Source organism: Rhynchophorus ferrugineus, unplaced genomic scaffold (genome assembly GCF_030347505.1).
Source record: "Rhynchophorus ferrugineus isolate W39M unplaced genomic scaffold, kcgeb_rfMv2 rfM2, whole genome shotgun sequence".
Lineage (NCBI taxonomy): Eukaryota > Metazoa > Arthropoda > Insecta > Coleoptera > Curculionidae > Rhynchophorus > Rhynchophorus ferrugineus.
This window is the reverse complement of record NW_027472581.1, coordinates 16609770-16635239: the sequence shown is the minus strand read 5'-3', so window position 1 is coordinate 16635239 and position 25470 is coordinate 16609770. Positions and strand designations below refer to the sequence as shown.

The following is a 25470-nucleotide window of genomic DNA, read 5'->3' as shown; positions in this document are numbered from 1 at the left end:
TGGTGCATCACAAAGTAGTAAATGGGACCAATTATCTCCCTACTCGACGCATATGATATATTATAAATGGAAAATATCACTATGGCTACATATTTTAATGCTACTGCGATACTTGCTGTTGGAGGCAAAAAAAATCTCTTAGACAGTATAATACAAAGGCAAAAAAAAATGAAAATTAAAAACAAATGCATAAGTAACTATTTTAGGGATTTAATAGATAACATGGAAACAGTCTATTCGATCTGGAAAGCTAGGAAGTATCTAAAAATATAATTTTGCAGTGTTTATTTATAACAAACCTAGGTGTTAATTGGACTCGAAACAAGCAACAGAAACTTGAAGTATTAGCTGGCCATTTAGAACAAATTTTCAAACTAAATAAATGCGAATTAAACATTCGCTCCAAAATAATTTAACAAAGTTAAAAAAAACCGACATTAAACAAAAAATGGCAACTGCAAAATCAACTGCCCAACTTGATTAATGCAGCCTTTAGCATGTAAAGCATGTTCTGGATGTTTCGAAGATGGCTGATATTATTGCCTACCAAAGCTAAGAAAATCACCAAATGAGCTTCTCAGATCTATTTGTTGATGCAGTAAGAGAAGCTAAAGCTGGTGCATCACAAAGTAGTAGATGGGACCAATTATCTACCTACTCCACGCATATGATATATTATAAATGGAAAATATCACTATGGCTACATATTTTAATGCTACTGCGATACTTGCTGTTGGAGGCAAAAAAAATCTCTTAGACAGTATAATACAAAGGCAAAAAAAAATGAAAATTAAAAACAAATGCATAAGTAACTATTTTAGGGATTTAATAGATAACATGGAAACAGTCTATTCGATCTGGAAAGCTAGGAAGTATCTAAAAATATAATTTTGCAGTGTTTATTTATAACAAACCTAGGTGTTAATTGGACTCGAAACAAGCAACAGAAATTTGAAGTATTAGCTGGCCATTTAGAACAAATTTTCAAACTAAATAAATGCGAATTAAACATTCGCTCCAAAATAATTTAACAAAGTTAAAAAAAACCGACATTAAACAAAAAATGGCAACTGCAAAATCAACTGCCCAACTTGATTAATGCAGCCTTTAGCATGTAAAGCATGTTCTGGATGTTTCGAAGATGGCTGATATTATTGCCTACCAAAGCTAAGAAAATCACCAAATGAGCTTCTCAGATCTATTTGTTGATGCAGTAAGAGAAGCTAAAGCTGGTGCATCACAAAGTAGTAGATGGGACCAATTATCTCCCTACTCGACGCATATGATATATTATAAATGGAAAATATCACTATGGCTACATATTTTAATGCTACTGCGATACTTGCTGTTGGAGGCAAAAAAAATCTCTTAGACAGTATAATACAAAGGCAAAAAAAATGAAAATTAAAAACAAATGCATAAGTAACTATTTTAGGGATTTAATAGATAACATGGAAACAGTCTATTCCATCTGGAAAGCTACGAAGTATCTAAAAATATAATTTTGCAGTGTTTATTTATAACAAACCTAGGTGTTAATTGGACTCGAAACAAGCAACAGAAACTTGAAGTATTAGCTGGCCATTTAGAACAAATTTTCAAACTAAATAAATGCGAATTAAATATTCGCTCCAAAATAATTTAACAAAGTTAAAAAAAACCGACATTAAACAAAAAATGGCAACTGCAAAATCAACTGCCCAACTTGATTAATGCAGCCTTTAGCATGTAAAGCATGTTCTGGATGTTTCGAAGATGGCTGATATTATTGCCTACCAAAGCTAAGAAAATCACCAAATGAGCTTCTCAGATCTCTTTGTTGTTGCAATAAGAGAAGCTAAAGCTGGTGCATCACAAAGTAGTAGATGGGACCAATTATCTACCTACTCCACGCATATGATATATTATAAATGGAAAATATCACTATGGCTACATATTTTAATGCTACTGCGATACTTGCTGTTGGAGGCAAAAAAAAATCTCTTAGACAGTATAATACAAAGGCAAAAAAAATGAAAATTAAAAACAAATGCATAAGTAACTATTTTAGGGATTTAATAGATAACATGGAAACAGTCTATTCGATCTGGAAAGCCACGAAGTATCTAAAAATATAATTTTGCAGTGTTTATTTATAACAAACCTAGGTGTTAATTGGACTCGAAAAAAGCAACAGAAACTTGAAGTATTAGCTGGCCATTTAGAACAAATTTTCAAACTAAATAAATGCGAATTAAACATTCGCTCCAAAATAATTTAACAAAGTTAAAAAAAACCGACATTAAACAAAAAATGGCAACTGCAAAATCAACTGCCCAACTTGATTAATGCAGCCTTTAGCATGTAAAGCATGTTCTGGATGTTTCGAAGATGGCTGATATTATTGCCTACCAAAGCTAAGAAAATCACCAAATGAGCTTCTCAGATCTATTTGTTGATGCAGTAAGAGAAGCTAAAGCTGGTGCATCACAAAGTAGTAGATGGGACCAATTATCTCCCTACTCGACGCATATGATATATTATAAATGGAAAATATCACTATGGCTACATATTTTAATGCTACTGCGATACTTGCTGTTGGAGGCAAAAAAAATCTCTTAGACAGTATAATACAAAGGCAAAAAAAATGAAAATTAAAAACAAATGCATAAGTAACTATTTTAGGGATTTAATAGATAACATGGAAACAGTCTATTCGATCTGGAAAGCTACGAAGTATCTAAAAATATAATTTTGCAGTGTTTATTTATAACAAACCTAGGTGTTAATTGGACTCGAAACAAGCAACAGAAACTTGAAGTATTAGCTGGCCATTTAGAACAAATTTTCAAACTAAATAAATGCGAATTAAACATTCGCTCCAAAATAATTTAACAAAGTTAAAAAAAACCGACATTAAACAAAAAATGGCAACTGCAAAATCAACTGCCCAACTTGATTAATGCAGCCTTTAGCATGTAAAGCATGTTCTGGATGTTTCGAAGATGGCTGATATTATTGCCTACCAAAGCTAAGAAAATCACCAAATGAGCTTCTCAGATCTCTTTGTTGTTGCAATAAGAGAAGCTAAAGCTGGTGCATCACAAAGTAGTAGATGGGACCAATTATCTACCTACTCCACGCATATGATATATTATAAATGGAAAATATCACTATGGCTACATATTTTAATGCTACTGCGATACTTGCTGTTGGAGGCAAAAAAAAAATCTCTTAGACAGTATAATACAAAGGCAAAAAAAAATGAAAATTAAAAACAAATGCATAAGTAACTATTTTAGGGATTTAATAGATAACATGGAAACAGTCTATTCGATCTGGAAAGCCACGAAGTATCTAAAAATATAATTTTGCAGTGTTTATTTATAACAAACCTAGGTGTTAATTGGACTCGAAACAAGCAACAGAAACTTGAAGTATTAGCTGGCCATTTAGAACAAATTTTCAAACTAAATAAATGCGAATTAAACATTCGCTCCAAAATAATTTAACAAAGTTAAAAAAAACCGACATTAAACAAAAAATGGCAACTGCAAAATCAACTGCCCAACTTGATTAATGCAGCCTTTAGCATGTAAAGCATGTTCTGGATGTTTCGAAGATGGCTGATATTATTGCCTACCAAAGCTAAGAAAATCACCAAATGAGCTTCTCAGATCTCTTTGTTGTTGCAATAAGAGAAGCTAAAGCTGGTGCATCACAAAGTAGTAGATGGGACCAATTATCTACCTACTCCACGCATATGATATATTATAAATGGAAAATATCACTATGGCTACATATTTTAATGCTACTGCGATACTTGCTGTTGGAGGCAAAAAAAAATCTCTTAGACAGTATAATACAAAGGCAAAAAAAATGAAAATTAAAAACAAATGCATAAGTAACTATTTTAGGGATTTAATAGATAACATGGAAACAGTCTATTCGATCTGGAAAGCCACGAAGTATCTAAAAATATAATTTTGCAGTGTTTATTTATAACAAACCTAGGTGTTAATTGGACTCGAAAAAAGCAACAGAAACTTGAAGTATTAGCTGGCCATTTAGAACAAATTTTCAAACTAAATAAATGCGAATTAAACATTCGCTCCAAAATAATTTAACAAAGTTAAAAAAAACCGACATTAAACAAAAAATGGCAACTGCAAAATCAACTGCCCAACTTGATTAATGCAGCCTTTAGCATGTAAAGCATGTTCTGGATGTTTCGAAGATGGCTGATATTATTGCCTACCAAAGCTAAGAAAATCACCAAATGAGCTTCTCAGATCTATTTGTTGATGCAGTAAGAGAAGCTAAAGCTGGTGCATCACAAAGTAGTAGATGGGACCAATTATCTCCCTACTCGACGCATATGATATATTATAAATGGAAAATATCACTATGGCTACATATTTTAATGCTACTGCGATACTTGCTGTTGGAGGCAAAAAAAATCTCTTAGACAGTATAATACAAAGGCAAAAAAAATGAAAATTAAAAACAAATGCATAAGTAACTATTTTAGGGATTTAATAGATAACATGGAAACAGTCTATTCGATCTGGAAAGCTACGAAGTATCTAAAAATATAATTTTGCAGTGTTTATTTATAACAAACCTAGGTGTTAATTGGACTCGAAACAAGCAACAGAAACTTGAAGTATTAGCTGGCCATTTAGAACAAATTTTCAAACTAAATAAATGCGAATTAAACATTCGCTCCAAAATAATTTAACAAAGTTAAAAAAAACCGACATTAAACAAAAAATGGCAACTGCAAAATCAACTGCCCAACTTGATTAATGCAGCCTTTAGCATGTAAAGCATGTTCTGGATGTTTCGAAGATGGCTGATATTATTGCCTACCAAAGCTAAGAAAATCACCAAATGAGCTTCTCAGATCTCTTTGTTGTTGCAATAAGAGAAGCTAAAGCTGGTGCATCACAAAGTAGTAGATGGGACCAATTATCTACCTACTCCACGCATATGATATATTATAAATGGAAAATATCACTATGGCTACATATTTTAATGCTACTGCGATACTTGCTGTTGGAGGCAAAAAAAAATCTCTTAGACAGTATAATACAAAGGCAAAAAAAATGAAAATTAAAAACAAATGCATAAGTAACTATTTTAGGGATTTAATAGATAACATGGAAACAGTCTATTCGATCTGGAAAGCCACGAAGTATCTAAAAATATAATTTTGCAGTGTTTATTTATAACAAACCTAGGTGTTAATTGGACTCGAAAAAAGCAACAGAAACTTGAAGTATTAGCTGGCCATTTAGAACAAATTTTCAAACTAAATGAATGCGAATTAAACATTCGGTCCAAAATAATTTAACAAAGTAAAAAAAAACCGACATTAAACAAAAAATGGCAACTGCAAAATCAACTGCCCAACTTGATTAATGCAGCCTTTAGCATGTAAAGCATGTTCTGGATGTTTCGAAGATGGCTGATATTATTGCCTACCAAAGCTAAGAAAATCACCAAATGAGCTTCTCAGATCTATTTGTTGATGCAGTAAGAGAAGCTAAAGCTGGTGCATCACAAAGTAGTAGATGGGACCAATTATCTACCTACTCCACGCATATGATATATTATAAATGGAAAATATCACTATGGCTACATATTTTAATGCTACTGCGATACTTGCTGTTGGAGGCAAAAAAAATCTCTTAGACAGTATAATACAAAGGCAAAAAAAAATGAAAATTAAAAACAAATGCATAAGTAACTATTTTAGGGATTTAATAGATAACATGGAAACAGTCTATTCGATCTGGAAAGCTAGGAAGTATCTAAAAATATAATTTTGCAGTGTTTATTTATAACAAACCTAGGTGTTAATTGGACTCGAAACAAGCAACAGAAATTTGAAGTATTAGCTGGCCATTTAGAACAAATTTTCAAACTAAATAAATGCGAATTAAACATTCGCTCCAAAATAATTTAACAAAGTTAAAAAAAACCGACATTAAACAAAAAATGGCAACTGCAAAATCAACTGCCCAACTTGATTAATGCAGCCTTTAGCATGTAAAGCATGTTCTGGATGTTTCGAAGATGGCTGATATTATTGCCTACCAAAGCTAAGAAAATCACCAAATGAGCTTCTCAGATCTATTTGTTGATGCAGTAAGAGAAGCTAAAGCTGGTGCATCACAAAGTAGTAGATGGGACCAATTATCTCCCTACTCGACGCATATGATATATTATAAATGGAAAATATCACTATGGCTACATATTTTAATGCTACTGCGATACTTGCTGTTGGAGGCAAAAAAAAATCTCTTAGACAGTATAATACAAAGGCAAAAAAAATGAAAATTAAAAACAAATGCATAAGTAACTATTTTAGGGATTTAATAGATAACATGGAAACAGTCTATTCGATCTGGAAAGCCACGAAGTATCTAAAAATATAATTTTGCAGTGTTTATTTATAACAAACCTAGGTGTTAATTGGACTCGAAAAAAGCAACAGAAACTTGAAGTATTAGCTGGCCATTTAGAACAAATTTTCAAACTGAATAAATGCGAATTAAACATTCGCTCCAAAATAATTTAACAAAGTTAAAAAAACCGACATTAAACAAAAAATGGCAACTGCAAAATCAACTGCCCAACTTGATTAATGCAGCCTTTAGCATGTAAAGCATGTTCTGGATGTTTCGAAGATGGCTGATATTATTGCCTACCAAAGCTAAGAAAATCACCAAATGAGCTTCTCAGATCTATTTGTTGATGCAGTAAGAGAAGCTAAAGCTGGTGCATCACAAAGTAGTAGATGGGACCAATTATCTCCCTACTCGACGCATATGATATATTATAAATGGAAAATATCACTATGGCTACATATTTTAATGCTACTGCGATACTTGCTGTTGGAGGCAAAAAAAATCTCTTAGACAGTATAATACAAAGGCAAAAAAAATGAAAATTAAAAACAAATGCATAAGTAACTATTTTAGGGATTTAATAGATAACATGGAAACAGTCTATTCGATCTGGAAAGCTACGAAGTATCTAAAAATATAATTTTGCAGTGTTTATTTATAACAAACCTAGGTGTTAATTGGACTCGAAACAAGCAACAGAAACTTGAAGTATTAGCTGGCCATTTAGAACAAATTTTCAAACTAAATAAATGCGAATTAAACATTCGCTCCAAAATAATTTAACAAAGTTAAAAAAAACCGACATTAAACAAAAAATGGCAACTGCAAAATCAACTGCCCAACTTGATTAATGCAGCCTTTAGCATGTAAAGCATGTTCTGGATGTTTCGAAGATGGCTGATATTATTGCCTACCAAAGCTAAGAAAATCACCAAATGAGCTTCTCAGATCTCTTTGTTGTTGCAATAAGAGAAGCTAAAGCTGGTGCATCACAAAGTAGTAGATGGGACCAATTATCTACCTACTCCACGCATATGATATATTATAAATGGAAAATATCACTATGGCTACATATTTTAATGCTACTGCGATACTTGCTGTTGGAGGCAAAAAAAAATCTCTTAGACAGTATAATACAAAGGCAAAAAAAATGAAAATTAAAAACAAATGCATAAGTAACTATTTTAGGGATTTAATAGATAACATGGAAACAGTCTATTCGATCTGGAAAGCCACGAAGTATCTAAAAATATAATTTTGCAGTGTTTATTTATAACAAACCTAGGTGTTAATTGGACTCGAAAAAAGCAACAGAAACTTGAAGTATTAGCTGGCCATTTAGAACAAATTTTCAAACTAAATAAATGCGAATTAAACATTCGCTCCAAAATAATTTAACAAAGTTAAAAAAAACCGACATTAAACAAAAAATGGCAACTGCAAAATCAACTGCCCAACTTGATTAATGCAGCCTTTAGCATGTAAAGCATGTTCTGGATGTTTCGAAGATGGCTGATATTATTGCCTACCAAAGCTAAGAAAATCACCAAATGAGCTTCTCAGATCTATTTGTTGATGCAGTAAGAGAAGCTAAAGCTGGTGCATCACAAAGTAGTAGATGGGACCAATTATCTACCTACTCCACGCATATGATATATTATAAATGGAAAATATCACTATGGCTACATATTTTAATGCTACTGCGATACTTGCTGTTGGAGGCAAAAAAAAATCTCTTAGACAGTATAATACAAAGGCAAAAAAAATGAAAATTAAAAACAAATGCATAAGTAACTATTTTAGGGATTTAATAGATAACATGGAAACAGTCTATTCGATCTGGAAAGCCACGAAGTATCTAAAAATATAATTTTGCAGTGTTTATTTATAACAAACCTAGGTGTTAATTGGACTCGAAAAAAGCAACAGAAACTTGAAGTATTAGCTGGCCATTTAGAACAAATTTTCAAACTAAATAAATGCGAATTAAACATTCGCTCCAAAATAATTTAACAAAGTTAAAAAAAACCGACATTAAACAAAAAATGGCAACTGCAAAATCAACTGCCCAACTTGATTAATGCAGCCTTTAGCATGTAAAGCATGTTCTGGATGTTTCGAAGATGGCTGATATTATTGCCTACCAAAGCTAAGAAAATCACCAAATGAGCTTCTCAGATCTATTTGTTGATGCAGTAAGAGAAGCTAAAGCTGGTGCATCACAAAGTAGTAGATGGGACCAATTATCTACCTACTCCACGCATATGATATATTATAAATGGAAAATATCACTATGGCTACATATTTTAATGCTACTGCGATACTTGCTGTTGGAGGCAAAAAAAAATCTCTTAGACAGTATAATACAAAGGCAAAAAAAATGAAAATTAAAAACAAATGCATAAGTAACTATTTTAGGGATTTAATAGATAACATGGAAACAGTCTATTCGATCTGGAAAGCCACGAAGTATCTAAAAATATAATTTTGCAGTGTTTATTTATAACAAACCTAGGTGTTAATTGGACTCGAAAAAAGCAACAGAAACTTGAAGTATTAGCTGGCCATTTAGAACAAATTTTCAAACTAAATAAATGCGAATTAAACATTCGCTCCAAAATAATTTAACAAAGTTAAAAAAAACCGACATTAAACAAAAAATGGCAACTGCAAAATCAACTGCCCAACTTGATTAATGCAGCCTTTAGCATGTAAAGCATGTTCTGGATGTTTCGAAGATGGCTGATATTATTGCCTACCAAAGCTAAGAAAATCACCAAATGAGCTTCTCAGATCTATTTGTTGATGCAGTAAGAGAAGCTAAAGCTGGTGCATCACAAAGTAGTAGATGGGACCAATTATCTACCTACTCCACGCATATGATATATTATAAATGGAAAATATCACTATGGCTACATATTTTAATGCTACTGCGATACTTGCTGTTGGAGGCAAAAAAAAATCTCTTAGACAGTATAATACAAAGGCAAAAAAAATGAAAATTAAAAACAAATGCATAAGTAACTATTTTAGGGATTTAATAGATAACATGGAAACAGTCTATTCGATCTGGAAAGCCACGAAGTATCTAAAAATATAATTTTGCAGTGTTTATTTATAACAAACCTAGGTGTTAATTGGACTCGAAAAAAGCAACAGAAACTTGAAGTATTAGCTGGCCATTTAGAACAAATTTTCAAACTAAATGAATGCGAATTAAACATTCGGTCCAAAATAATTTAACAAAGTAAAAAAAAACCGACATTAAACAAAAAATGGCAACTGCAAAATCTACTGCCCAACTTGATTAATGCAGCCTTTAGGCGAAAACATGTTCTGGATGTTTCTGCTGATATTATTACCTATCAAAGCTAAGAAAATCACCAAATGAGCTTCTCAGATCTCTTTGTTGTTGCAATAAGAGAAGCTAAAGCTGGTGCATCACAAAGTAGTAGATGGGACCAATTATCTACCTACTCCACGCATATGATATATTATAAATGGAAAATATCACTATGGCTACATATTTTAATGCTACTGCGATACTTGCTGTTGGAGGCAAAAAAAAATCTCTTAGACAGTATAATACAAAGGCAAAAAAAATGAAAATTAAAAACAAATGCATAAGTAACTATTTTAGGGATTTAATAGATAACATGGAAACAGTCTATTCGATCTGGAAAGCCACGAAGTATCTAAAAATATAATTTTGCAGTGTTTATTTATAACAAACCTAGGTGTTAATTGGACTCGAAAAAAGCAACAGAAACTTGAAGTATTAGCTGGCCATTTAGAACAAATTTTCAAACTAAATAAATGCGAATTAAACATTCGCTCCAAAATAATTTAACAAAGTTAAAAAAAACCGACATTAAACAAAAAATGGCAACTGCAAAATCAACTGCCCAACTTGATTAATGCAGCCTTTAGCATGTAAAGCATGTTCTGGATGTTTCGAAGATGGCTGATATTATTGCCTACCAAAGCTAAGAAAATCACCAAATGAGCTTCTCAGATCTATTTGTTGATGCAGTAAGAGAAGCTAAAGCTGGTGCATCACAAAGTAGTAGATGGGACCAATTATCTACCTACTCCACGCATATGATATATTATAAATGGAAAATATCACTATGGCTACATATTTTAATGCTACTGCGATACTTGCTGTTGGAGGCAAAAAAAAATCTCTTAGACAGTATAATACAAAGGCAAAAAAAATGAAAATTAAAAACAAATGCATAAGTAACTATTTTAGGGATTTAATAGATAACATGGAAACAGTCTATTCGATCTGGAAAGCCACGAAGTATCTAAAAATATAATTTTGCAGTGTTTATTTATAACAAACCTAGGTGTTAATTGGACTCGAAAAAAGCAACAGAAACTTGAAGTATTAGCTGGCCATTTAGAACAAATTTTCAAACTAAATAAATGCGAATTAAACATTCGCTCCAAAATAATTTAACAAAGTTAAAAAAAACCGACATTAAACAAAAAATGGCAACTGCAAAATCAACTGCCCAACTTGATTAATGCAGCCTTTAGCATGTAAAGCATGTTCTGGATGTTTCGAAGATGGCTGATATTATTGCCTACCAAAGCTAAGAAAATCACCAAATGAGCTTCTCAGATCTCTTTGTTGTTGCAATAAGAGAAGCTAAAGCTGGTGCATCACAAAGTAGTAGATGGGACCAATTATCTACCTACTCCACGCATATGATATATTATAAATGGAAAATATCACTATGGCTACATATTTTAATGCTACTGCGATACTTGCTGTTGGAGGCAAAAAAAAATCTCTTAGACAGTATAATACAAAGGCAAAAAAAATGAAAATTAAAAACAAATGCATAAGTAACTATTTTAGGGATTTAATAGATAACATGGAAACAGTCTATTCGATCTGGAAAGCCACGAAGTATCTAAAAATATAATTTTGCAGTGTTTATTTATAACAAACCTAGGTGTTAATTGGACTCGAAAAAAGCAACAGAAACTTGAAGTATTAGCTGGCCATTTAGAACAAATTTTCAAACTAAATGAATGCGAATTAAACATTCGGTCCAAAATAATTTAACAAAGTAAAAAAAAACCGACATTAAACAAAAAATGGCAACTGCAAAATCTACTGCCCAACTTGATTAATGCAGCCTTTAGGCGAAAACATGTTCTGGATGTTTCTGCTGATATTATTACCTATCAAAGCTAAGAAAATCACCAAATGAGCTTCTCAGATCTCTTTGTTGTTGCAATAAGAGAAGCTAAAGCTGGTGCATCACAAAGTAGTAGATGGGACCAATTATCTACCTACTCCACGCATATGATATATTATAAATGGAAAATATCACTATGGCTACATATTTTAATGATACTGCGATACTTGCTGTTGGAGGCAAGAGCGAAGAAGCAACCAACATGTTACGAGAGGCGAGTTACTATATATATATATTACTGAATCCAGAAATGGGGAGTAAAAGATAACGAAGAAAATCAGTGCATAGTTAGTTTACATATAATTAAAGATTGAAAAGAACTGGGTTTAGAATATGAAAAAAAAATTGGCAAACTGGAATATTATTACATCTTTTTATACAAGCAAATTCTAAAATCCAATCGAAATTCAGTCATGAGGATATTAAGTAATGTTATGTATATAAAATACACATTTTTCAGAACAAACATCAAGAAAATATCCATCCGGTCTTACCCAGCCTGGTTACTGGCGTGAATGGGATCATTTTCCTTGTAGTATTTTACACTCTTGCCTAGAACAAGCACAAATTTTAAACAATCACAAACATAAATTTAAGACCATGCCCCAGCGGGATTCGAACCCGCGGCTATCGCAACAGTAGGAGGACTGTCGTATCGCTTTTACCACTGCGCCACCAAGCCGGCGAGAAATATTTTTATTTAGTGTATTAGATAAACTCATAGATTTTGAAATATAGGTAGTATTGTAATTTAATACAAACTACTCGAATAATTATGCTTAAAAAACCTGACAAACCGGCAGAACAAGTTGGGTCTTACAGGCCTGTTTCACTGATATCTTTTTTCATATTTCATATTGCAAATTCGACCTTTCGAAATCAATAATTGACCAAGTTCATAGAGTAATAGCGGTTGTAGAAGAGATATTCGAAGAAAAGAAATATTGCCTTGCAATATTTCTGGATGTCTCACAAGCTTTTGACCGGGTATACCATTTGAGGTTAATATACAAAATGAGCAAATTGCCACTGTGAAATTATTGTCTACTGCTGGAATCATATATTTTAGAAAGAAAATGTAGAGTCCTACATGAAGAGGCATTCTCAACACTTGCAAAACCTATTTCGGCAGGAATTCTAAAGGGTAGTGTCTTGGGACCACTCTTATATCTGCTCTATACTGCTGATATCCCAACAACAAAATAAATAACATACACTTGGATTATTTGTCGACGACACTGTTATCATATCAAAAGATATATCGGAACATATTTCGATAATAGGTTAAATAGGAAACATCATGTTAGACAAAATTCAGAGCAGATTAGACTCAAAGTTAAGAAATCACTCAATTTGATCTAAAATCACAGAGATTGGTTTATCAGTCAATCATAAAGCCAATTTCGAGCTATGGGGTGCAAATATCGGGTTGCACTAAAACATCAAACCAACTAGTAATCCAACGCACGTCACAAATCAAACTTCTACGATTAGTTACCATTGCTCGTTACGTAACCAACGAACAGCTGCACGAAGACTTCGAAATCAAATGGATACGCGAAGTGATCCAAGACAAATTTCTTCAGCGTATAAGTATATTCTTAACTTTAGCTTAAGTAGATTAGTTTTATTTTAATTTAGGAAATACATACTGATGTATTAGTCCCGTACTCGCCTTGCTTGTATATTAATATAACACAGAGTAATAATAAAGTAATTTGTAATATTAAGCATATCTAATATAAGATGTAATGAACACATTAAAAAAATTAACAAAAAAAAATAAAATTAATGTTCTCTTTAATTCGCTCGCAATATTTTTATCAAAAAGAACAACGCTAATAAAACGGCACACAACAAAAAACAATGGACTCAACAGGTTGGAACCAAGGAGTAAAAACACTCGACAGGTTGTCGACTTACCGTTGGCGCAAAAGTAAGAGCTCTCCGTGTGCACGCGTTCGATTCCCTCGGGATACACTTGGAAGGTGCGCGAATGCATCACTGCCCCCGAGAGCGTGGTGTTGTTTACGTTTTCCAGTCCTTCGCATGACGGGCTCGTGTATCCGTTCACTTCAACTAAAAAATGAACACGGGCTGCGTTTAAACACATTTTACACTCGGTTACATGTCTAATCAGTCGTTATAATTTACGAAGGTTGTAATATATTTATATATATATATATATATTTATATATATATATATATATATATATATATATATATATATATATATATTTATATATATATATATGTTTAATGATCGTTGTAATAGATACTATCAGACCTTTAAATTAATTTTAAAGGAATTACATCAGATTGTGTTACTGTGAATTAAAGTGTTACTGTGATAAAAATATCCTTTAATGCTATTTGGTAGACCTGATAGATTGGTCAAATAATCAAATCAATCTTTATTTCATCAAAATTTTAAGACAGTAAGCACAAGAACAAAAATATACTGGAGTTTGACTGGAAGAAAGATTTAAAATATATTTTGTGTGTCACTATTTATTAATATGGATGAAACTTGGGCCTATCTCCTTGAACCTGAATCAGAAGAAGATGCTAAGGGATGTTGTTTGTAATACTTTGAGTTAGAAATCGACTAAGGTTAGTCTTAGTTAGACTTAGTTTTCTTTGGGATGCAAAAGGAATCTTATTTATGTATTATCTTCAAACTGATAAAATAATAAATTATATTATTAGTATTATTGTAATCTTTTTATCCAATTGGATACAACAATTCGTAAAAAAAGATATGGTTTACAAAAGATAAAAACCTTTTTCATCATTCACTTGATCTCCGCTTTCAAAACAGTCAAAAGATCGTCGCTAAAATCTAAGTCATGAATTTTAGTACGAATTATTTTAACATTCAGTTTATTCTCCAGATTTATCTCCGATCGACTTATATCATTTTTACGACTCAAAGGACACTTCAAGAAATTCCTTTCATTAAACAAAAATAATTGTTCTCAGAGCGGAACTTTTGGAGAACCACTTGTTATTGTCTTGTTTTGGAAAATAAAGTAATTTTGCAACAATTTAACTGGTTTTTCATTTTCTTTTTGATTTGAGCGGCAATATCGTGGTATTTAGTTGGTCCTCTTATTCACGCCATTGGTCGAATTACTGTGAATGAATATCTTGACATCCTCGATGGTGAAGTTCTTACTATGGTCAGCATATTGCTGCTAAACATTGAGATTTTCGTAAAAGATAATGCGTTCGTACACATAGTCACACGTCTTTCTATTTTTAAATTAAGTAATAAATATTTGACAAGAAATAACAAAAAGTTAATTTATGATGATGCGGTAGGGCTTTATAAAGTGTTTGCAGTTTAGCTGTCATCAATAGTTTTCTTACCTGTCATATTTTTTGTGCCAGGCGTGGTGACGGTTACATGGACAACAAGTGATGTAGCACCATGAGGTCCTAACCTTAATCTTTCTGTGACGTATAGTAATCCGTTGCTTACGAATTGTGCTCCTTCGCTAAGAGCAAGTAAAGCCGTCACCTGAAACAAAATTTGACTGTTACATGCCATATTCTTTTGTTCGTCTCTGAATATTTGTTTGATTTTGGTTTTGAGATAGTGTTTTTAAATAAAACTACGCCATGCGATAGAGTATAACAACATAATCATATATAGTTTTAGACATCAAATAGTGAGAGAATAGAAGGGAAACTCAAATTAATGCAGTTTATTCGAAATTATAGCGTTATTAATGTTGGTGTAAACCTAGTAACACCATAATACCATTACACCTTTTATTGCATCTCCTATGGAAATAGCTACTTTCATATACTTGAAACTGATAATGGATTAATTACGTAGCCGCCATAATATTAGTAACCTATAAATATGTGTCCCAGTTAGATATTTCGTTGGGATAATAAGTTTGTTTTCATAATGGGCACCAAAGGGCGTTTGAACCAAATAGTTAAATAGGTTCCATTTGTTGAATACATGACAAACAATAAGTATTCTCATTTCATCAGCTTTCGATATGGCAAAAATGGTGACAAAGTAGAAAATAAGTAAAATAAGAAATAATAAAAGATAAATAAGATAAAAAGATAAATAAGAAAATAATAAATAAAATTAAGAAATATGAAAATTCTAGAGTAAAGGTATTAACGTTGATAAAATATTAATATGCAATTAGAAAAAGCAGGAATTAATTAGTAGTAATTAAATGTTTATTATTTTATTCAATATTTAATGGCGTGAAAATGTAATAGAGGAAATAAGTATTTTTCTGTATATTTTCATATAAAATATTAATTAATTAAAACTTGTTTAATTCTATTAATCAACAGAAACCATAAAACTGTAAACATGAAATCTTCTCTAGAAGAATGAGCCGGTGCGATGTTCAACTTATTATTATTAATTTATAAAATGCAAACTACGGAGTTTTCTATCAAGTTGTCTACGCGTGGTCCACATGTGCTACTGCTTCATTTGGATTGTATTAAATTTGAGATGAAGTAGTTTTTGAGTTATGATAAGTGAATTTTGTTGTGTGATTATTTGAACTATATATATACCTAAGATGAACCTGAAGAAATACTATTTCAATTATTGATCATGCTCATTTACACTTTTGTTTCTATAAATAAAATAATAAAAGAGTTGCAGCAAATAAAATTATCGAAATACTGTTTCCTATTTATTAGAAAACAATTGATCTGAAACCGATCAGTTAAATTAAAATTGTAAATTTACTGAACTAAAAATAAGAACTCTTAGAAGGTGCAAATTCACGGAAGTATCTTCTCCTTTTATATTGAGTGTTTTTCTGTAATTACAGCGTTGAACGATAACTGTATTAGAAATATTGAATTTGGATTATTTCATTTCATTTCCAAGAAGTGTTTTTACAACGGCTATACAATTTCCTCATTTCCATTTCAATAATTCCATTAATTTTTTCTTCTATTTATACGTTTGAGAATTACTAATTACATTTTGCATCGGCTTCACCTAATTTTCTTTTGATCCTGAATTATTTCATTGGGCGTTATATTTAATAAATAATTTTTGATATTTAACGTTATTAATACTTATAAGTTAAATAATTTGAAAATTGAAATAAAATATTTTTCAGCAAGCATATTATGACATTTAAAGGTCTTCTTTGCTTCTCAACAATGAAGTCGCATTAACTTTTTCACTCAGTTCGAAGAAATGTCACTATCTCTGCTTCTGGATAACGACTAGATAATGACTACTCATCATGATATTTTATTTCGCAATATCCGCACGTTGTTAATAAATTTTATTTTGTCGAATATCGTAAAAAGGTAAATTTCAAACCTTTAATTGCAGAGTATATAATGATCTTCCAGATGAGATATTAAAAAAATAAAACATAATCAAACTTAGAAGTTTAATAGAAATAGAAACGTTTTAAAATAACTAAATAATAATTAAATAAAATTAAACGAAAACCTTATTTAACCTATCTACTACACGTATTTCATATTCTACTATACACATACTATTTAGCTTAATCCCTATATAAACCTATTTTGTTCTATCTACGATATTATTTTAACTAGTACCAACTGACCACTTTGAAGTCAGTATCGAGCAACAAATTAGATTTGTTTTGTTCGTAATTTAATTTTGTGTATATATCAAAAAATTATATTATTATTTTCGTATTGTTTGCGCTCGGCACCGACTTTATTTTTTTTTAAGTCTATTCAATTTTTTTGTTAAAAATATTTTATTTTTCTCTTCTTAGTGTTAGATATTTACTCAGTGAATTATGCAGTTATTTTATTAAGTATTATAATGAGTACGCCAAGTAATGGTGTAGCCCGAAGGAGGAAAAATTTTAATAAAGAAACAATAACTGAAAATAAGGAACGTTTCAGGCCCCGGGGTCCGCTCAAATCAAACTAGAACAACATAGAGTCGTTGCCTCCGCCGGGAGTCTGTAATATTTCTACAGCTTCCCATATGATATGGAAAGTGTTTAAAAAGCAAACTGGACGGTTTTGGTACTGAACCACTTTGGTAAGCAAACCCTTACTAAAAACTCCTCAAAAACCCCTGAATGGTATAACGGTCCGGTTTATTCTTTCAGCACGAGCTTACCTAAATAATTTCAAAGTATTCAATTACTTGTCTGTACGTCTCCATGATATTTAAAGAAATATCCTTTAACTCATAATCGTTGAGTTGTATCTCCGCCAAATCAGCTCAGCAATAACATTATTCACCAATATCTGATGATTTTAGCTAAACATATCTGAAAACATAGTACGTGCCTCTGAAATTTGGGGGTCCCCCCGATTTTCTCTAGATTCTATCATCAGATTTTTACTTGGTTCCAGCGAAACCATTTCGTAAGTATACTCTTTGGAATAAAAAAATAATTTTGAAAATCGGTGAATAATTGACGGAGAAATTGGATTAAACAAATTAAACAAGTGAATAGAATAATTCAACACGGAAATACTTTTTGTAAGTTTGTTTGTTTCCAGTATAGGAAACAAAAAGACAGAACTCTAAGAGAACCTATTAAATTGATGGTACTAAACAAATATCAAAAAGGAAAAAGACTGAAGAGCAAATATTGAAATGTATTTGCCATTTACCATATATATATTATAGATACATTTATCTTATATGTAGATTATATTTATTATTCTCTTTTAATTGAAATTTAATTAATAATTTTATTTAGAAATTAAATTGTTTTTAACTTAATTTTCTTTGGTCAATAAGACGTGATGTCTGTGTGGCAAACTTTGACAAAGAAGCAAGCAAATGTCTTCACAGCAAAATGTTTTCCTTATAGGTGTCCATAGTAAATATTTAAACTGGACAATCAAATTATCTGAATGGGCGATCATCTAGATATTGGACTTTTCTTCAGAGACCACTATTGAGTTTTCTCTATACTTCTCTATGAACTGATTTTTAAGCTATCGAATCAATAAATCTAATAAGATTATTTTCCTATATTCCTATTCCTATATTTGTTTGAAATATAAATCGTGATAAATTACTAATCGACCAGTGTCGAGATATTTTCTTCAATGTTTAATATATTACATATTCTAATCGCAGTTTGATTTAACCGCGGTTAAATTTAATGATAACAGTATTTTTAATTAGTATAAATTTTTTTCATTTTAAAGTCTCCTGTGACCTGTGGGCTCCGAACCATGGTCATCAAGCCTACCGACCGGCGAGTGACCAACTTAGAAATCATCCCAGAAGACATCCGGTCTTACCCAGCGTGGTTGCTGGCGTCACTGAAATAATTTTTACTTGTCGATTCAAAATTTTTAATCATTGAATATATTTCCAGACGCGCCTGTGGGTATTTGATAACCAACAAAAACGTCGATATTTTATGACAGTGAAATTATTGATGACAGTGACTGTGACACTGTATGGTAAACTACAATTTTTATTTTGAATATTTTTCTTGTCATATAAACCTTACATACCGAACATAATTTAAAATCAAAATTAACCAAATCAGTTCAGTCGTTCATTAATTTTAGTGCGTCAAACGAACAACAATAAATTTTTATACATATAGAAGGTAAAAAAATTGGTCAGTCAGAGGAGGCAATTTGAAGCCCAATTCATGGATTTTTGCCATCGTTTTCACTGACGTGTCACGGTGCATTGTCTTGGTGAAGTAGCACTTTCTTTTTCCTCAAATGCGGCCGTGCGGCGATTTCGTGCTTCAAACAAAAAAGTCCTTCCTTTTTTAAGGTAGTCAATGAAAATGATTCCTTGCCCATTCCAAAATACAGACGCCATAACCTTGCATGTTGACTCGTTTTCTCACGCTTTGGAGTGGGTTCATCGGGTGCAATCCGATGACTGTCGATTGGACTTCGGAGTGAAATGATGAAGCCATGTTTCACTCATTGTACATATCGACGCAAAAACTCGGTTTTATTACGCCTGATCATCTTCAAATACTGCTTCGATCAACAAATTGTCGTTGTTTTTGGTTTAAAGTGAGCTCGCGGGCACCCACATTTACAAATATTCGTGAGTGATGTGATGTACACGTTCAGTTGACATATTAGCGTCTGCTTTTAATTCAGTTTCAATTTAGGTTCATTCAAAATCATTTTCTGGATTTTTAAAATGTTTTCATCGGTAACAACCTCTTTTGGGCGTCCACTGCGTTCACCGTCTTCGGTACTCATTTGGCCACATCTAAACTTAACATACCAATCCTGGTTGATTTTCCTGGGGCAGTGTCTGGAAACTCGACATAAAGCCAAGTTTTTGCCTCAACTGTATTTTTCCCTTCAAAAAGCAATATTTTGTCAACACGCGAAATCCCTTTTTATCCATTTTTTACAATAACAAAAGTTGCTTCACTCAAAATGCTATAATTCATAAACTAATGATTCGACAGCTGTCAAATTTATATACGCATGTTTTGAGGGTACTAAAAAATATATGGATTTAATTCTAGTAGCGCCATCTGTGTGTCAGACCGGGGACTTTTCAATTGACCTGTTGAATATATATATATATATATATATATATATATATATATATATATATATATATATATATATATTCCCTTAATTATCACCCTCAAAGGACCTATATAAATCCACCGAGAAAACAACGAACCAATCGAGAACCTTTCCAAACAACTTCGAACAAGTTTTATATCAGGTGTAATTGATATTCTTTTGTGCGCCGAACCTAGTCGATTTCCTTTGAAACGTCTCACTTGCTACTCTCAAAGAGAAGTTTCACACGCCACACAATTCCTGCTATCGACACCAACTGCAGCCCCGTCCCTCTAGCCTCGCCTCGCTCCATCCGAGAGCTTACCATTTCCTTTTATTATTCCGAGATTTTACGTTTACCTTGCGGTCGGTTTTATAGACATTTTATGCCTCGACATGTCTATATCGAGGACATATTGTAACTGGAATAATATATAATATACTTTCAATGTGTCGTGACATTACTTTCAAAATATTAGAGGGATAGTGGCTTAGAAATAAATTTATTTTAAAGATTACAATTTTTAAGACATTAACGTTATTTTGTAAACGTTAACTGTATTTTGAAAACCTTAGCGTTATTTTTATACCGTTAACGTAATTTTCAAAATTTAACGTTATTTTTTACATCGTTAATATTGTTTTCAGTACGTTAACGTTATTTTTAAATCGGTAACATTATTTTCAAATCGTCAACGTTATTTTCAAATCTTTAACGTTGTTTTCAAATCGTTAAGGTTGTTTTCAAAACGTTAACGGACGTTAATGTCTCTACATGTAAGAACAGTGTGCGTTCTGGATCTATTACAGGAATATACAGGAATCTTAATTCTCTATTTTCATTGAAAACTATTAGTAAGTGTCTGGATACTAATTTAATTATGCAGAGAGTTGAAAGATCTTAAACAACGACAGTTGTTAGTTGACAATGTTACGGTAATTGTCATTGATACTCAGCAAGAAATTCTTTTCAAGTTTCAATGCAAGTTTTCCAGAATTTTGTGCTTGATTAAAGCATCAGTGTTGATCACTCACCGAAAGTATCACCCAAATTATCTAAACATTCTATTATAAAAAGTTAGCTCAAATATAATAGTCTTTTTTTATAACGAATTCACGAATCTTAACTCCTATATGTTTTTCCGCGATTGATGTGTTTAGGTGTAACTTCACTTAAAAGTAACTCACTATTAGTTAACAATGTTACGGTAATTGTCATTGATACTCAGCAAGAAATTCTTTTCAAGTTTCAATACAAGTTTTCCAGAATTTTGTGCTTGATTAAAGCATCAGTGTTGATTACTCACCGAAAGTATCACCCAAATTATCTAAACATTCTATTATAAAAAGTTAGCTCAAATATAATAGTCTTTTTTTATAACGAATTCACGAATCTTAACTCGTATATGTTTTTCCCTTATTGATGTGTTTAGGTGTAACTTCACTTAAAAGTAACTCACTATTAGTTAACAATGTTACGGTAATTATCATTGATACTCAGCAAGAAATTCTTTTCAAGTTTCAATGCAAGTTTTCCAGAATTTTGTGCTTGTTTAAAGCATCAGTGTTGATTACTCACCGAAAGTATCACCCAAATTATCTAAACATTCTATTATAAAAAGTTAGCTCAAATATAATAGTCTTTTTTTATAACGAATTCACGAATCTTAACTCGTATATGTTTTTCCGTTATTGATGTGTTTAGGTGTAACTTCACTTAAAAGTAACTCACTATTAGTTAACAATGTTACGGTAATTATCATTGATACTCAGCAAGAAATTCTTTTCAAGTTTCAATGCAAGTTTTCCAGAATTTTGTGCTTGATTAAAGCATCAGTGTTGATCACTCACCGAAAGTATCACCCAAATTATCTAAACATTCTATTATAAAAAGTTAGCTCAAATATAATAGTCTTTTTTTATAACGAATTCACGAATCTTAACTCGTATATGTTTTTCCGTTATTGATGTGTTTAGGTGTAACTTCACTTAAAAGTAACTCACTATTAGTTAACAATGTTACGGTAATTATCATTGATACTCAGCAAGAAATTCTTTTCAAGTTTCAATGCAAGTTTTCCAGAATTTTGTGCTTGATTAAAGCATCAGTGTTGATCACTCACCGAAAGTATCACCCAAATTATCTAAACATTCTATTATAAAAAGTTAGCTCAAATATAATAGTCTTTTTTTATAACGAATTCACGAATCTTAACTCGTATATGTTTTGCCGTTATTGATGTGTTTAGGTGTAACTTCACTTAAAAGTAACTCACTATTAGTTAACAATGTTACGGTAATTATCATTGATACTCAGCAAGAAATTCTTTTCAAGTTTCAATGCAAGTTTTCCAGAATTTTGTGCTTGATTAAAGCATCAGTGTTGATCACTCACCGAAAGTATCACCCAAATTATCTAAACATTCTATTATAAAAAGTTAGCTCAAATATAATAGTCTTTTTTTATAACGAATTCACGAATCTTAACTCGTATATGTTTTTCCGTTATTGATGTGTTTAGGTGTAACTTCACTTAAAAGTAACTCACTATTAGTTAACAATGTTACGGTAATTATCATTGATACTCAGCAAGAAATTCTTTTCAAGTTTCAATGCAAGTTTTCCAGAATTTTGTGCTTGATTAAAGCATCAGTGTTGATCACTCACCGAAAGTATCACCCAAATTATCTAAACATTCTATTATAAAAAGTTAGCTCAAATATAATAGTCTTTTTTTATAACGAATTCACGAATCTTAACTCGTATATGTTTTTCCCTTATTGATGTGTTTAGGTGTAACTTCACTTAAAAGTAACTCACTATTAGTTAACAATGTTACGGTAATTATCATTGATACTCAGCAAGAAATTTTTTTCAAGTTTCAATGCAAGTTTTCTAGAATTTTGTGCTTGATTAAAGTATCAGTGTTGATCACTCACCGAAAGTATCACCCAAATTAACTAAACATTCAAAAAAAAAACTATTAAAAAAACTATTTAAAAACTATTTAAACTTTTTTAAAAATATTTTTTGGATCACCTTGTAAAATCAGCGCAATGTTTGTAAAATATAGTAAATCTCTTTTTATAGAACATTCATCCTCAAAATATTCATTTATTTTCATTATGACTTCACGAATTTTATCGCCCGTGAACAAATAATAGTCGCTGGGGATAGATTTGGCGACTATGTTGGATGAGCAAGCAATTTAAATTTTAATTTATGTAAATATGCCATCGAAACTAACTTTTGTATAAAAAGGTGAGTTGTTTTGTTGAAGTAAAACTGTTCCTGGCTATGTACGGTTATTCCTTTTTTAATTTCTACGTTGATGAAATAATGCTATAAATTGTTATCTGTTAGTGATTCTTTTTTCAAAAACGAAAATTGAGCAGTTTTTGATAAATGTGTTTTGATTCATTTCTATGCTTACACAAGAAAAACAACAAATAAAGCTCGTGAGTAAGAATCACCATGAGCATCAATAAAATAAAATCTAAATGCGTTAATAAACTAAACATAGTTAAACTACTAAATTTATTGCTGGATATAAGCTGGATTATACTGATTATAACTTCTGTTGTCGGTTCATTATTTAAAGATCTACCTATATGTGGATCTCTAGTAATAGGTAAGTTATAAGAAGGTAATTTATTTTGTTGAAACGAAACTTTTTCTAACTATTTTTGGATAGGCCTTTAGTAAAGTCCTTTTTGAGCCTGAGTATTATTGACTGCTAATTATTCTTTTTTAACAATTATGCTATTTAATATAGACAAATTTGTTAGATATTCTGTGAATTTGATATGATCTTGATTTTGTATGTATTCTTATGTACAGAAGCATGTTAAAGAGTATACAAGATATAGATAAAGATATTATATTGTAAACTCTAATATTTGACAAAAATATAAAATACAATGGAAGCATACCAATATCAACAAAACTAAATAAAAATACATGAATATCTTTTTATTTAATAAATAAAAGCCATTTTTATTGCCATTTATTCAGTACTGATTGTAACTTGTGTTGTTTAAATTTTTCAATCGTCTACCTGTATTTGTTTCTCTTCAGTATATTTGTTTTGCCATGATATTAGGAATGTATGGCAGGACTAAAGTATGAATAAAACTTTGAAAGTCATTTGAGGCTTCTACAGTTTATTAATTGTGCTACATGTTAAAAATTATATAAAATTTTATGGTTTTTACTCAGATATAACACAATTTAAACTTTTTACCTAATATTTGATAATTTTTCACAATTTTTTGGTATGATATATAATAACTAAGATACTGTTCATCATTATCTACAACTTTTTGTCATCTTTCTGGGAACATGGGGATAAGAACGATATTGGTTTAATAACGATCCAATCATTGATAGATTTTTGCACTTTTTCAGAATTTGAGAACAAGTCTTGATCAGAGGATCTTATCGCTGAGGTGTAGGTTGACCATTGTAAAACTTCCCATTCGATCTTCAACATGGAATCCTTCACAACTTTTGCAATGTGGGGCCAAGCATTGGTAAGAGGATGATTTTGAGTTTCTTAATTGCTACTGCTGATAATTTTGGCAACCTCATCCAATTTGTTGATTTGATATCGGTAAATATCTGCAGTAAAAATTTTATTCGGTTTTTGTTATACCATATCTTGCTGGTATCAATACATATACATTCGTGTGATAGTAATTTTTTTCCTTTAGGACATTTTCCATTGCTCTGGAGACAGTAATTTATCAATTACTAGGTTATTTAAAAGTTTTTTAAGAGTTTGAGTTAGGTATTTGTTCATTAAGTCTTGAAATTTATTGTATTCGAACTTTTTTGCTCCTTTAGGCCGTTATCTGTCATTGACATCAAAATGACCACTTATATCGTTGAAATCAAGATTTATTATTAGGAAAGAGCGGAGTAGTATCACCATTAGTACCTAAAAATCTTTGATGGGCTTCGGTTATAGATTTGTTTGTGTGTGGATAACGTCTGCGTAGATAGTTATTATATACATCATTGAATAACTCGATATCGCTGATTAAAATACATCCAAGTATCTAATATTATTTAGAAGTCACAAAGGTTTCTCAGAAATGGTACTATCTAGGTTTAAAAATGAAAATCCATTGTGTGATGTATTACATTAAATATTGTACACTAAAATATATGGGAAGGTATTTTAAAACAAGTCTATTCAAAATAACAGTGAACTCATGTCGTCAATATGTGCCTGTCGCAAATTGTAAATTCGTTCTAGAGTCAGATGTCAGAATATTTTCCTTCTCATTTTATTCTATTAAAAAAGATAGAATGCTGTCTAATAAGTTCGAACC

At 31.3% G+C, this 25470-nt stretch overlaps 1 protein-coding gene across 1 annotated transcript in view; it reads right to left on the bottom strand.

The window, feature by feature from the left end:
- LOC143189965 (C3 and PZP-like alpha-2-macroglobulin domain-containing protein 8) overlaps positions 1-25470 on the bottom strand; it is a 468650-nt gene that overhangs the window by 42618 nt on the left and 400562 nt on the right. The window contains exons 14-15 of the mRNA XM_076393989.1: positions 14984-15134; positions 13535-13690 (exon numbers count right to left, since the gene is read on the bottom strand). Coding sequence (XP_076250104.1) covers positions 13535-13690; positions 14984-15134 — 307 coding nt within the window. The remainder of the gene's footprint in view (positions 1-13534; positions 13691-14983; positions 15135-25470) is intronic.